General features: G+C 39.9%; 1 protein-coding gene across 1 annotated transcript; it reads left to right on the top strand.

Annotated features, from left to right (window-relative positions):
- The first annotated feature begins 14,777 nt into the window (after positions 1–14,777).
- LOC140175750 (uncharacterized) lies at positions 14,778–15,266 on the top strand. Its single transcript, XM_072204298.1, has one exon. It carries the CDS (start codon positions 14,778–14,780, stop codon positions 15,264–15,266), a length of 489 nt encoding a protein of 162 aa, XP_072060399.1.
- Positions 15,267–15,513: the final 247 nt, after the last annotated feature.

Below are 15,513 nucleotides of genomic sequence, written 5' to 3'. Positions count from 1 at the left end.
ATAAGAGTAATTCAGAAGCATGAAAAAAATTTTGGAGGTGTCAACGCTCCCCTCACAAGGTTAACAAAGGCCCATGCAAATGCCCTGGTGTTTCGGGACCCCGAATCATTCGATGGGGAGTTCTACCATAATAAACCACTATACGTGGAAGCAGTGGTAGAAGGAATGAAGGTCAGAAGGGCCTTGGTGGATGCTGGATTGGGGATAAATATCATATCCACTCATATGTTTCTAGAGATGGGAGGTTCATCAGATAAGGCCTACTCAAGTTGAGCTCAATGATTTTTATAGATTGGGTATAAAATCTAGAAGGTGTGTTAATGTTGTCTTAGAAGTTGGTTCCATAAAGACTAACAATAAGTTTTATGTGGTGGATAGAAACTCTTCCTGCCACATCCTACTGGGACATCCATGGATTCATTTATATCGGTGCATTCCTTTGAGTTGGCATCAATGCATAAAGTCTAGCTGGAAAGAGAATGATATTAGCATCCCAGCCACTGTAACAACCTTTGATACAGGCGAAGCACATTTAGTGGATGCGAGTTTTTATAAAGAGCTTGTGTTACCATGGGTCAACAAGATAAGGCTTATGCGAGAATGCCCTATCAGAACACCCAGACAAAAAGGAGCACAAAAGAACGCCCTGATGGTGGAAGCACCAAAAGAAAATACTAAAAAGCAAGCACCAACAATCGAAGGCCTAGGGCTTCGTAAGAAAAATTACCAGAACTCCCCTAGCCCTGACATCCTAAGTGTACAGGAGAAAGAATATCTTCAAAGCAACATAGGAAATGCCCCTCTCAAACTCTAAGATGAAGCAAAGCAAAAGGAGGAAGAATTGGAAGAGATTAATTTAGGGACTGAAGAATACTCGAGACTTTTGTTCGTATGCAAAGCTCTAGAGAAGATGGAGAAAAAGGATTTGATAGCACTATTAACAGAGTTCAGAGATGTGTTCGTTTGGAACTATGATGAAATGTCAGGGTTGGACCCAAACCTGGTAACCCACAATCTAGTTGTGAGGAAGGGAGCAACCCCTGTCAAGCAAGCTCCTAGAAAATTCTCCAATGAAATAGAGGCTCAAGTAAAGAAAGAAATCGAAAAGTTACTCGCAGCCAAATTTATCAAACCAATACAACACCCCTCTTGGTTAGCCAACATAGTACCAGTGAAAAAGAAAATGGACAAATCCAGTGTTGCGTGGATTTTAGGAATCTAAACAAAGCTTACCTTAAGGATGATTTTCCTCTGCCAGATGTCAATAGAATGGTAGATGCTACAGCCGAATTTGAAAGGTTCTCCTTCATGGATGGATTTAGTGGGTACAACCAAATTAGAATGGCTCTAAGAGATGAAGAAAAGACAGTATTTCAAACATCTATAGGCAACTTTTACTATACTGTTATGCCTTTTAGCCTAAAGAATATTGGAATAACCTACCAAAGAGCCATAACTGCTATATTCCATGACATAATGCATAGGGGTGGCAGTAGTACCGTACCCGCGGGTACCCGTCCCGCCCCTACCCGGTCGGGGCGGGTTTAAACTCGACTCGGAACGGGGCGGGGTCAGACCGGAGCGAGGTGGGGCAGGGTCGGGTTCAGGATAAACCTGCCCCGGAGTGCACATATATATATAAAATTTTTGGGGATTAGGTCATTAGGGTTGCAATGTCACCGTCAGTCACACTTTAGTTCCCAAATTCCAGACCCTCAACTCCCCTCTTCAGCTCTTCTCCAAGCCTCCAAGGACGACCGCCTCTGCTCAGACGATCGGCATCATCATAGCCACCGAGCTCACCTCTTCAACTCTTCTCCAAGGACCACAGCCTCTGCTCAACTACTTCGGTCACCTCACTGTTGTCCCTCACTGAGCTCACGTCGGTGTCGCTCCCACTTCTCTCCTCGCCATCACTGTCCTCGCCGGCTCGCCTCTCCCGTTTGCGGTCTCTGGTCTCTGCTCGCCTCTCCCTCATCGTCTCTCTGCTAACTGGTAAGCACTCCTCTTCGGTTCACTTCTTCAGTTTTTATTTTAAGTTAATTTTGTATGATTTATTTTTTATGTTAAAATAGTTAAACTAAATTCATAAAATTACTTATGATTGTTATTAATGGCTGATAATCTGATTTTGTGTTGTTGATGGTTGATTTTGTGATGTTAATTGTTATGCTTTGATTTTTGATGTTGTGTTGTTGATGTTTTGATTGTGTGCATTCTGATTTTTATTTTGTATTGTTGATGCTTTGATTTTATTAAACTAGACTCATAATATTGTTTATTCAAACAAGCAAAACATTCATTTCGTCTGCAACATTTTTCATTTTATTTGAATGCAACCTACAGTTTTGGATTATGCTGCTTTTCAGTTATAAATGGATAAGGCAAAATATATGATGCATTGGTGCCCTTTTTTCAATTTCTTAAGAAATATTATTTGAAACCACACTCCTAAGAAAAGGTGGTGTTCCCTATTTTATTAATATTAAATTAATATTATTTGTTATCTTACAAAAATAATTTTGTTGTGCATACAAGTAGATATAGTAGCACCATGAATGAATGATAATGAATTAATGATGTGATGAATGACTCGCTCCCAAGACTTACAGTGGTTTCACTCAAATTCACATGTCGGCCCCAATGATTTATATCGACCAAGATAAGTCCCTCCTTTAATGAATGACTGAAGTTACCTGCTACGGTGGACTAACTCTAATTTCAATTTTTGATTTAGTTTAGACCACGTTCCCTTAACAACTAACTAGCAAATTAGTTAAACAAGAATGAACAACCACTCTAATTTGTTTTTGGCTTTACTTTTAAAAAGATTGACTAGGAACTTGAAACTTGGAACCAGTCTTGTAGAGTTTACACTTGGTCTTTTGATATAATTGAAAAATTTTTGCTGGGGTAACACTTGATTGATTGTGGTTAGCAGGTAAAGAGTGGTAAGATTGGTTAATATGACTCAATTTTTATATATTCTTATTTCTTAGCATGAGACATTACTAAGATTAGTTTTTTTTACTTATTATTTTACAAAGTTAGAGTTAGAGTAACTATTTTTGCATAGTTATATAGTAATTTTTAATTGCATCATCATTAGAGTTATTTTATTGGTTGACTGATGATTAGATTTTTGATGGTTTAGAATTTCACTAATGAAATCTCGTTGTAAAGTATAGTTTCTAAACCAAACAATAACCTTTCATACAAAAAGTTGTTTGTCACTAAAACAAACCCCTAAATTTATAAACCGAAGTATTCAAATCTCGGGTCGTTCTCCCTAGGAATTACAATAAAGTGTCTTGTTATTGGTTATGAGTTATTTTGGGGTTTTGGATAAGAAGCATGAAAAGTAAATGGCAATGAAAATAAACTAACAACTATAAAAGGCTCTTGGCAAGGTATGAAAATTAGAAGTCCTATCCTAGTTATCCTTCTCAATTGTGATGAGAATTGTTCATTGCTACCACTTAGTTAACCTTTACTAAATAAAGGAAAGTCAAGTGGATGAATTAATTTGATTCCTCAAATCCTAATCAACTCCTAAGGGAAAGACTAGCTTTAGAGGTATTCAAATCAATTAGCAACTTCTAATTATCAATCAACAAAGGAATTAGATAACTCAAGAGTCACTAACTACTCTACCTAGGCCAAGAGGAACAAAACCTACACTAAAATCCAACCAAGCATTTCATCAAACACTTGGAAGGCATAAAAGGAAAACATAGTAAATCAACAACAAGAATAGAATCTAACAACAATTATTGCAAAGAATTAACAACAACAATCAAGGAAATCACAATTATCATGAATTACCTCAATTTGCATTATTGAAAGAAAACAAAGGGACAACAATCTATTCAAAACAAAATGAAGAACTACAATTATTAAAGCACATAACTAGAAAGAGGAAGAGGAGAAGATTAAGAATTGGTAAATAAAAAGTGAATCAAAGCATGAATTAAACCTATATCTAAGAAGAGAGATTAACCTAAACCTAATCCTAATTCTAGAGAGAAGTGAGAGCTTATCTCTCTAAAACTACTTCTAAACTAAGCTATGACTAATGGTAACTAACATCTTATGTCTTCCCCTTAAACCTTCATCCTTTTATTCCTTTCTCCTAGCAATTGGCGCCAAAAATGGGTTCAGAAACCCTCTCAAATCGCCAGGCACGTGTTGCATTAATGAAGTCATGTGCGGTCATCAACGCGTGCGCGCACGGTACGCGTGCGCGTCCCTGGCCGATTCTGTAATGTGCGCGCGAGCGCCGTGTGCGCGTGCGCGTGCTTGGCTGACTTTGCTTCTTTGACTTTTTATGCTTCTCTCCACTTGTATGCTTTCTTTCCTTGCTTCCCTTGACCCATGCCTAGCCTATTTCAATCCTGGAATTACTAGCAAATACATCAAGGCATCTTATGGAATCAAGGAGATATTAGAATTCATCAAAATAAGGCTTAAAAAGCATGTTTTTACACTTAAGCATAAATATGGGAGAGATAACAAAACCATGCTAATTCATAGGCTAAATGTGCCAAAAGGTTATCAAAACACTCTAAATTCAATACAAAATAAACCCTAAAAATGGGGTTTATCAACCTCCCCACACTTAGACCTTAGCATGTCCTCATGCTAGAATAAGAAGGAACTAAGGGGTATGACATTTATTGAATACATCTAAACTATATGAGTCCTATCTAAATGCAACTAGTAAATGCAAATGCTTAGTTCAAACAAATCAATTCCCAAGAGAACATGTGAAAGCACAATAGTTAGGGCAATAGGTGTTAAGTCCAAACCACAATTGTATTGAATCATCAAAAAGAGTTCAAACTTGCAAGAATATAGATGATATGGATGAATACATGTAATCGAACTTTTGAACCCTCACCGGATGTGTATCCGCTCTATTCACTCAAGTGTTTAAGGGTTAATTCACTCAATTCTCTTCTATTCAAGCTTTTCCAAAATTTGATTTTCTTCTAATAATCAACACTTATTCAATGCATGCATACATTCATCATGAGGTCTTTCATTTAGGTTGTAATGGGGTTAGGGTCAAGGTAGGATCATTTATGGTTAAGTGGACTAGGATTTGAATCTTTGATTAGCATAGACTTCCCCACCTAACTATATAATAGCCTATACAAGTTCAAACTATTCTAACTACCCATTCTTTACTTTTCTTACATACTCATGCATTCTATTCCTTAATTCATAACACTTATGCATTGATTCCTTTTTATTGACGTTCACCTTGGGGCATTTTGTCCCCTTTTTATTATTTTTCTTCTTTTCTTCTTTTTTTTTCTTCTTTACTATTCTTTTGTTTTTCTCATTTTTTTCTTTCTTTTTCTTTTCAACTATACATAAGAGCATCAATGCATAAGGTCTTATACATTCGATCAATACATGAATATGTTCCCAATTCTAAAATATGAAAGTGTACTATCCCTTTTTTATCCCATCCAATGTTCCCGAGCCTCACCAACTTTGAATAATAAACACTCTCACTAACCTAGGCTAATCAAAGATCCAAACAAGGACTTTCATTGGTTTTCCGCCTTGGGCTTGTAATGTGCTAAAACGAGAATAAGTTGGTTAATCATAGGCTCAAAATTGGCTAACAATGGGGAGTAAAAGGTAAGCTATTTAGGTAAGTAGGCTAATGAAATAATGGCCTCAATCATACAAATGCACAAATACAAGAAATAAATGGACATCTAGAATCAAGCAAATCAAGGATCACAATCATAGAAAGAGAACAATATCACACAAGAATGGAAAATAAGTGGTTATAAAATGTAACCACATCAATAGGCTCAAGTCTCACAAGCTTGTGTTCTTAATTCAATACATGCTTCACAAAGTATGAATTCAAGCAAGCTTCACCAAAAGTTTTCTTTCAATCAATTGGGTTAATGCCCTATAGTTAAATTTCTTGGAAAATCTCAATATTTGACTAAGCATTGTTGTGATTGAAAAATTCAAAAATTTTCTTAGTTCACCCGTTCCTTTTTTTTCACTTAAAACCAATTTCTTATGCCAAAAAGGGTTTTCTTATGCCAAAAAGGGTGACTAAGTGTTTGCAATTCAAAGTATGATTTCTAATCACAACCACAAACTAAAAAAAGAAAGATATGCAAAAATATGTGAAGAAAAAAATCCAACTAAAAGTATGAAATCTATCATCTAAAACATCTAAAAATATCCATAAGCATCAAAATATCCAAAATCCAAAATACCAAAATAAGCAGTAAAAATATCCAAAGTAAACTCAAAATGCATCAAAATATATACAAAGATATGCAAAATAAGGTAACTAAGAAAGTGGCCAAAATGTTCACCGGTTTCCTCCCCACACTTGAGAACAAGCATCGTCCTCGATGCTAAACCGGAGGATCAGTGGAAGGTACAACGGTGTGCTCTGGCTCTATCTGTGGCAATGGGACTGGCTCCTCATGAGTCTGTGTGGTCTCTGTGGTGGCAGGGGCAGCTGGAGGGGCATCCTGCTGAGTCGGCACCTCCGCATCCTCCTCCTGATGATCCTGCTCATCGGAGGCCGGAGAATCGGGAAGCGGAGGTAGCTCGGCACCCAGAGAGATGAGCGCCTGGTCCATCCGATCTAATCGGCGTCTAACATGGAGTCTCTCACGCTCTAGGAACCGAAATAGACACTGGACCAGTAGGTAGGTAGGCTCAGGGACTGAAGGTAGAGCTGTAGATGAAGACGGAGCTGCTGCTGTAGAAGAGGATGGGGCTGCAGTAGGGGCTGATGGTGAAGGTGTCCCCACGACTGCTCTAGCCCTAGAACGGCATCTAGCAGGGGGCTTCTCATGCACCCAACCACCCCAGGGAATAGTAACCTCGCTGTCATCTGCATCAGGGGGTGGTGGTGTCACATCATCGTCCAGCCAAGGTACCTCAGCTAGGGACGCCATACTCGTGACCAAGGTAAGAAATGGAAGTAGGCCACGAATATGCGCCCGCCACATGCACTGTCGGATCAGTCGAGGAAAAGAGACATCCTTCCCCTCCATAACACACCCAATCAGCAGAAGCATCTCCATAGGGATCTCAGAGAAGTGAGTGGTAGGCAAGACATAGTGGGCAAAGATCATCTGCCAAGTCCTGGCCTCTCTAGTCAAGTGAGCAAATAGCATCCCCTTAGGCTTGGTATTGTTGGCATCCATAACCCATGTGGCATCTGGTAAACCAATGATGCTCCTAAGTGCCTCATAATCAAAAGTCATGCTGTGTATGGCCAACTCGGCCTGCTGATGGGCTCACAAGTCATCAGGAATATGCCGGCACTATAATGCCTCCCCGATAGCAGTCTCAGTAATCATAATCTCTCTACCCCTCACCTGAACCGAATCCAAAGTGGGGCGGAAGAAGTTGCAGTAGAATTCATTGACCCAAGAGATGTTAATATCCCCCAAATCTCGGTCAACAAAATCGAGACCCAACTCAAGTATCCGGCTAGTAATGGACCGTCGGACATCATTGGGTAGGAGCAATTTCTTTTCGATATTCAGCTTAGTCGTTCGATACTTGGACAATCGAAGCTCACAGTAGAGATTGGGGAACTTAGTCGGATCGGTAGAAGGTAACTGCTGATTTTCTTTTTCTTCGTCGTTAAGTGGATTCTTAGCATAATTCTTGTAGATGGAGGGAATAGAGGGTGTAGAGTATTTTCTTTTCTTGGAGGCAGTGGCTATAGCTTTCCCTTTATCCGACATCCTGAAAAAAATGTGATAGAATATAAGCAATAAAACATTTAGCATGTAACAAAGAAGGCATGTTCAGGATACAATTGGCTAATAACAATCATGATGTTGCAATGAATATGCAAAAGTGAACAAGTAAACCAAGAATGCAATCTTCATTAAAGTCAACAACTCATACTTATTAAGCATAAAATCATCACACTTTTAGAAAGAATGGTTAAAGAGGGTTAAAGGTGAGTAAATGTCAAATGGTTAAAGAAATTAGTGAGTTAGAAAAGTGGATTAGTTGGCATGATGATATTATTGCTCAAAGACAAGAGAAGTTGCAGTTCATTTTTACAATGAATGATGCAAATCCGGGAAGTTAAAAGGAGGCGGAAATTGGCCCAAAATTGAAATAGAGACCAAATAGTTTTCTTGAAAATTGGGCAGCATTCTGGCTTAAAATTGGACATTTCCGGATAGCAAGATAGCACAAACAGTAGGATTACAACATCACGCAAGTACAGCAGTAGTGGTACAGCAAGCAGGCAACATGAGGTGCATAAAAGCAGTCCAAAATCAGCATACAACATCCAAGTAAACAGACAGCACATATGCACATACGGAGCACTTATCAGGCCTAGGATCCTCTATCCAGTCCTAGCTACCTAACAGCAGTTATTTCTAACTAATCCTAACATGCAATTTTTTTTTGAAGTCAAACTAACTAGTATACAATTACAGTAACTAACAGAAATGAACAATTAAAAGGGAAACAGAAAAACGGAAATGGAGTAAGAACCTGGGAGCTGGGAGGAATTGGGAATGGTAAGGGAGTTAGGGGAGGAACCGCAAAACCAGAAGTTGCGCCGCCGTGAATGGTGGCGGTTATGGCAGAGGGGCGACGGCGGTGGTTGCAACGGGAGAATGAGAGACTGGGTGAAGGAGGTTGATGGGAAAATGTGAAGGAAGGAAAGAGAGGGAGGGGCCGCCGAGTGCTTCGTCGCCGGCGGTGATGGGAGAGCGACGACGGTGGTGGCGATGGGTAGCGGTGAGGGTGTGAGACTGAGGCGGAGAGAGAGAGTGGAGGAGAGAGAGGCTGGGTGGTGGTGAGAAAGAGAGAGAGATAAAGAAGAGAGGCTGGCCGTGCGGTGGTGGCTGTCGCTGCTGCTGCGGCGGTTATGGAGGTTGAGGAAGAAGATGGGAATGGTGGAAAGAAGGGAGGGTGCGCGACTGCGTAGTGCGCTTCGCGCATTAGGGTTATCCTATTTTTGAATCGACGCGAGCGCGCACCATGCGCGTCCGCGTACATTGAGGAAGATCCACGCGTGAGCGTACCGTGCGCTCAGGCGCGGATTGGCAGACTAGGCGACGGCGCGTGCGCGTACAATGCGCGCACGCGTACATGGGGTTGGGCCTGAGGCTTAGAGTGGGCTTGACACACGCCCAACTCTCGGGTCGAAGGCCTAGAGTGGCGGCAGCATGTAAGGGCGCGCACGCGGGAAGTGCGCGTCTGCGCAGATTAAGTTGGGCCAGGGGCTTAAAGCTGGCCCAGAGCCGGCTCAACTCTCTGGGGTTTGGCTCAAAAATTTGCAGCAGCGGATCGGCGCGCACGCGGCACGTGAGCTTTCATGTGCACATAATGTGCGCGCACGCACGTAGTGCGCGTCAGCATGGGTCATGGTGGGCTCAGGGCATAATGTTTGCCCAAGAGAAGCCCAACTCTCGGGTATGTGGGTGATGATGCATCCGCACAGGGACGCGTACGCGTACAGTGTGCGCGCGCGTCTACCCCCCTTTTTTTTCAAAAAAATTATGCTGGGTGCTCCCCATACTGCTCACAACTTTTCAGCCAATCAACCATCACATAATTCACAAAAAAATGCAATTTGATATTATTCATCTACTACTAAACATAACATACATGTGACTAAGCTAACAATTAAGTTGTACAAACAAATTTATGTGAAACATCTACCTACAATGGTAACTCAAATCACTTATTAAGCGAAAATAAAAGAGAGTGGAAAGAGTTTACCATGGTGGGGTGCCTCCCACCTAGCACTTTTAGTTTAAGTCCTTAAGTTGGACATTTTGAGGTGCTTATTGTCATGGTGGCTTATGTTTGTACTCATCCTTGAATCTCCAAGGATCGTTGCTCCTCAATTGGTTGACAGAATTTCCAACCATCTTCATCAAGCTTGGGCAAAGTTCTACCCAAGATATAAGTTCCCATAGTTGAGCTTCACATAGCAAACCGGGATCTCATATCTTATCTTCACACCCGTCTTCAATTTGATCTTCGTACTATTTCTTTCCGGGTGGTTGGCACATAGAATTCTCTTTAGCATACCACGCCTTCCGTCGATACCCGTGTAAAGTGGCATTCTTCCAATCATCGTCCCTATACCTTGAAGCTTTTACCTTGATGAGCCTAATTCCTAACTTGCAACCACTACACAACTCATTCTTGCTTTTAGTTCCATAAAGAGCTCTAAGTTGACCATCATTTTCAATTAAACCATATTCAAGTGAGAAAGTAAAGCTTAGGGATAAGAGATTTACCCACGTGAATGTTGTGATGGATGGTGACTTGGGAAAGGAGACTTCCCCACACTTAGACGATGCAAGGTCTACCTCCTTGTGCTCTTCTTTGTGTATTTCCACCTCTTCACAAGCTTCTTCAATTTCAACATTTCCCCCTTTTTCTCTTGGCTTGGTGTTATCTTCAAGAACTTCATCTTGCCCAATGGGAGGTGATTCAATTTTTGATAGGAATTCATTGATGAATGAATCCATCTCTTGATCAACCTCTTCATATTCTTCAATTTCGATATACACCATACCATTTTCGCTTTCCTTGGGAGGTTGTGTACACTCTTTTAGAGCTTCGGCTTCATGTCCAATGAGAGGGGCTTCCATTGTAGAGAGAAATTCATCCATGATTGAATCCATTTCTTGATAAGCCTCTTCCAAGTCTTCAACGATGATATGCCTTGGAGGTTGCGCACCCTCCTCAACATCAATATCAAGCTTCTTGGAAGAGTTCTCCGTGATACTACATTCCCATGGACTTTCAACATCTCCTAAATCTTCAACCACTTCTCCCTTTTCTTCAATGATCATAGGCTCCTCCAATTGTTCTAGCACAAAATTCGACTCCTCCTTTTCCACCGGATTTTCCAATTTCTCCTTCATGCTTTGCTCTTCTTTTGACCTTTCACATGTGGTCATGGGATTACCTTGAGTCTTCAAACATTGGTGGGCTAAAGTGTGCACCACCTTGGTCAAATTGGTCACGAACTCAAGTGTATCCCGCTTCATGGCTTCTTGTCCTTGAAGTAACAAAGTGAGAGAATCGTCTATTGGGGCTTGGGGTGAGTAAGAGGGTTCATTATTTTGGAGAGAGAGTTCATAATAGGAAGGTGATTCCTCTTGATAAAATTGTGGAGATGGTGTGTATTGAGGTGGTTCTTGGGAGTAATCTTGATAGGGTTGTGGTGGTTCTAAAGGTTCTTGCTCATAATGGTCATAAGAATATGGCATGGATGATTGGTCATATGGTGGATATGGATCATTGGAAGGTGCTTGATGTGGAAAGGCTTGTGAGTATGGTTGAGGTTCATGTTGAGGATATGGTTCATATGCGTATGGTGGTGGTTCTTGAAAGTCACAAGGTGATCTACCATAGCCATTGGGTTGATATGCATCATAGAATGGCTCTTCTTCATAGTGCATTGGTGGAGGTTGTTGCCATGAAGATTGATCATATGCATATGGCTCCTCCCACCTTTGATTGTTCCATCCTTGATACACATCCTCATTGAAGCTCTCATTACCTACAACATAATTAGAACCAAACTCATAGCCAAACTGAGAATTCATGGTGGAAAGAGAAAATAAAATTCTACACTAGCAAAGGAAGCAAAAAGCAAGATATTTACACTATTCACATATGTACAATAACCAATAACATAACACCATTGCAAGTCCCCGGCAACGGCGCCATTTTGATGATTAGATTTTTGACGGTTTAGAATTTCACTAATGAAATCTCGTTGAAAAGTATAGTTTCTAAACCAAACAATAATCCTTTCATACAAAAAGTTGTTTGTCACTAAAATAAACCCCTAAATTTATAAATCGAAGTATTCAAACCTCGGGTCGTTCTCCCTAGGAATTACAATAAAGTGTCTTGTTATTGGTTATGAGTTATTTTGGGGTTTTGGATAAGAAGCATGAAAAGTAAATGGCAATGAAAATAAACTAACAACTATAAAAGGCTCTTGGCAAGGTATGAAAATTAGAAGTCCTATCCTAGTTATCCTTCTCAATTGTGATGAGAATTGTTCATTGCTACCACTTAGTTAACCTTTACTAAATAAAGGAAAGTCAAGTGGATGAATCAATTTGATTCCTCAAATCCTAATCAACTCCTAAGGGAAAGACTAGCTTTAGAGGTATTCAAATCAATTAGCAACTTCTAATTATCAATCAACAAAGGAATTAGATAACTCAAGAGTCACTAACTACTCTACCTAGGCCAAGAGGAACAAAACCTACACTAAAATCCAACCAAGCATTTCATCAAACACTTGGAAGGCATAAAAGGAAAACATAGTAAATCAACAACAAGAATAGAATCTAACAACAATTATTGCAAAGAATTAACAACAACAATCAAGGAAATCACAATTATCATGAATTACCTCAATTTGCATTATTGAAAGAAAACAAAGGGACAACAATCTATTCAAAACAAAATGAAGAACTACAATTATTAAAGCACATAACTAGAAAGAGGAAGAGGAGAAGATTAAGAATTGGTAAATAAAAAGTGAATCAAAGCATGAATTAAACCTATATCTAAGAAGAGAGATTAACCTAAACCTAATCCTAATTCTAGAGAGAAGTGAGAGCTTATCTCTCTAAAACTACTTCTAAACTAAGCTATGACTAATGGTAACTAACATCTTATGTCTTCCCCTTAAACCTTCATCCTTTTATTCCTTTCTCCTAGCAATTGGCGCCAAAAATGGGTTCAGAAACCCTCTCAAATCGCCAGGCACGTGTTGCATTAATGAAGTCATGTGCGGTCATCAACGCGTGCGCGCACGGTACGCGTGCGCACACGGTACGCGTGCGCGCACGGTACGCGTGCGCGTCCCTGGCCGATTCTGTAATGTGCGCGCGAGCGCCGTGTGCGCGTGCGCGTGCTTGGCTGACTTTGCTTCTTTGACTTTTTATGCTTCTCTCCACTTGTATGCTTTCTTTCCTTGCTTCCCTTGACCCATGCCTAGCCTATTTCAATCCTGGAATTACTAGCAAACACATCAAGGCATCTTATGGAATCAAGGAGATATTAGAATTCATCAAAATAAGGCTTAAAAAGCATGTTTTTACACTTAAGCAAAAATATGGGAGAGATAACAAAACCATGCTAATTCATAGGCTAAATGTGCCAAAAGGTTATCAAAACACTCTAAATTCAATACAAGATAAACCCTAAAAATGGGGTTTATCATTGACCATGGAAACTATACTTATGCAAATTATTCAATTCTAAAATAAGTGTTGGTTGCTTCTATTTTTGTTTATCTTTGCTTTGGAATTTTAATTTGGTGTTGCTTTCTTCTCAATGATATTGCTGTTACTTCTGAAAAATTATTACACCTTTTTTTCAAAAATGGTGCCAAGTTATTTGATAAAACTTTGTGTTTACTAATCATAATGCTTAACTTAACTAGTTTTTATGCTGTGTTTTCAATGTGGGTTTTTAAATGGTGGAAGAACAAGAATAATAATTGAAGACTCTTTTGATGCAATTTTTTTATTATGCTGTAAAATTTATAGTGATTAAACATTAATCTCTTTTTAATTTCAAGTTATTTGACACTGTATGAATCTTATGTTTGTATTTTAATTTAGTTATGAATTTTAAATTTTTATCTTAATTTATATATGAATGTGTAAAAATTAAAATGTTATTTAATTTTTATAGGGGCGGGTAGGGGCGGGGCGGGTTAGGGTAGAGCACCTACTACCCGCGGGTAAGGGTGGGGCGGGTAGTAGTGGAGTGCAAGGACGGCGGGGCGGGGTCGAGTAGGACAAAAACTCGCCCATACCCGCTCCACTGCCACCCCTAATAATGCATGACTTTGTGGAAGACTATGTAAATGATTTGGTTGTCAAGTCAACATCTAAAAAACAACACACAGAATACCTAGAGCTGTGTTCACTAGATACAGAAAGTATAAACTCAAGATGAACCCCATAAAATGTGCCTTCGGGGTGTCATTTGAAAAGTTCTTGGATTTCAGAGTCAACAAAGGAAGTATTTCGGCTGATGAAGATAAGATTAAATCTGTCCAAGACAGGAAACCCCCTAAAGACATCAAGGGACTCCAGAAGTTCATAAGCAAGTTGGGGTACATTCAAAGGTTCATACCAGCATTAGGGGAGCTCTTAGGACCCCTAAGACCTATGTTGAAAGAGAAGAATACCTTTAAGTGGGAACAATACCACCAAGCTATAATGAAAAAGATCAAGGACGTTCTTACATCCACTCACACCATGACTTCCCTTCAACCTGGTGCACCATTGAATGTATACTTAGCGGTAGGAGAAGAAGTAGCTAATGGGTTAATTGCACAAAAAGGTGAAGACAAAGAAAAATTCATTGCCTATGTTAGTAGAGCCATGGAAGGGTCAGAACAAAGATACTCCTCACTAGAGAAATATTGCCTCTCTCTGGTGTACATCTCACAAGGATACCGACAATACTTTCAAGCACACCAAGTAGAAGTTGTATCAAAAAATGAAGGCCTCATATTTTTAATCAAAAAGCCAATTTTGACTGGGAGAATGAGTCGTTGGGCACTCCTATTAAGCGAATATGATGTGAAATTGGTAACACCTACCACCATTGAGAGCCAAGCTTTGGCTTACCTCTTGTCAATCTGTCCTGAAAAAGCAACGATTGAAGAGTTGTTGGATCAAATTTCAGAAACAATAGAGATTGTTCATACTTGAAATGAAGAGGAAACATGGACCCTCATGTTGGATGGAACACCCTCGAATCCACAAAGAGGGGCACAAGTCATCCTTACAAACTTCCATGGAAGAAATCTATCTTTCATATTTCGATTGGATTTCTCTTGCACCAATAATGAGGCAGAGTATGAAAATCTAACGCTTGGTCTAAAGATAGCTCAAGAAATTGGTATCAAGAAACTCCATGTCAAAGGAGACTCCAACCTGATAATACAACATATCCAAGGAGGGTACGGCACGAAGGAAAGAAGTATGGCCTTATGCAGAGAACAAGTTTGGCGCATGATGAAAGTATTTGACAAGATTTTATTTGAGCATGTACCCCGAACAGAAAACAAGCATGTGGATGCTATAGTAACATTGGGGAGTAGAGTCACTATTCAAAATGGACAACATACTTTGAAACACCGGACAGCTAAAAGTTCTGTCAGGGGAGAAAGGATGTCCATGGAAGGAAAAATCAATGATTGGCAAAAGCCTCTACATGAATAGCTCAGAACACTCAATATTACCAAAGAAACAAGAGGATTTTGCCTCCTCAATGGGCAAATGCTAAAAAAAGCAACGATGGACTCCCCATGAAATGTGTAGAAGAAGAGAAAAGGAAAGAAAAAGTAGAACAACTACATAGAGACACTTGCGGAAAAGAAGGCCCTGCGTTGTACCAAAGGCTCCAGAGGTGGGGTATTTTTTGCCAAAAATAAAGTCTCATAGTGATGAATTACAAGCCTCTTGCAAG

The sequence above is a fragment of the Arachis hypogaea genome, chromosome 10 (genome assembly GCF_003086295.3).
Source record: "Arachis hypogaea cultivar Tifrunner chromosome 10, arahy.Tifrunner.gnm2.J5K5, whole genome shotgun sequence".
Lineage (NCBI taxonomy): Eukaryota > Viridiplantae > Streptophyta > Magnoliopsida > Fabales > Fabaceae > Arachis > Arachis hypogaea.
Note: the sequence above shows the minus strand (reverse complement) of the source record. Positions and strands in the feature narration are given on the sequence as shown.

Excerpts from the sequence above, each read along its gene's own strand:
- LOC140175750 (XM_072204298.1), top strand. The coding sequence starts at position 14,778 with ATGTTGGATGGAACACCCTCGAATCCACAAAGAGGGGCACAAGTCATC.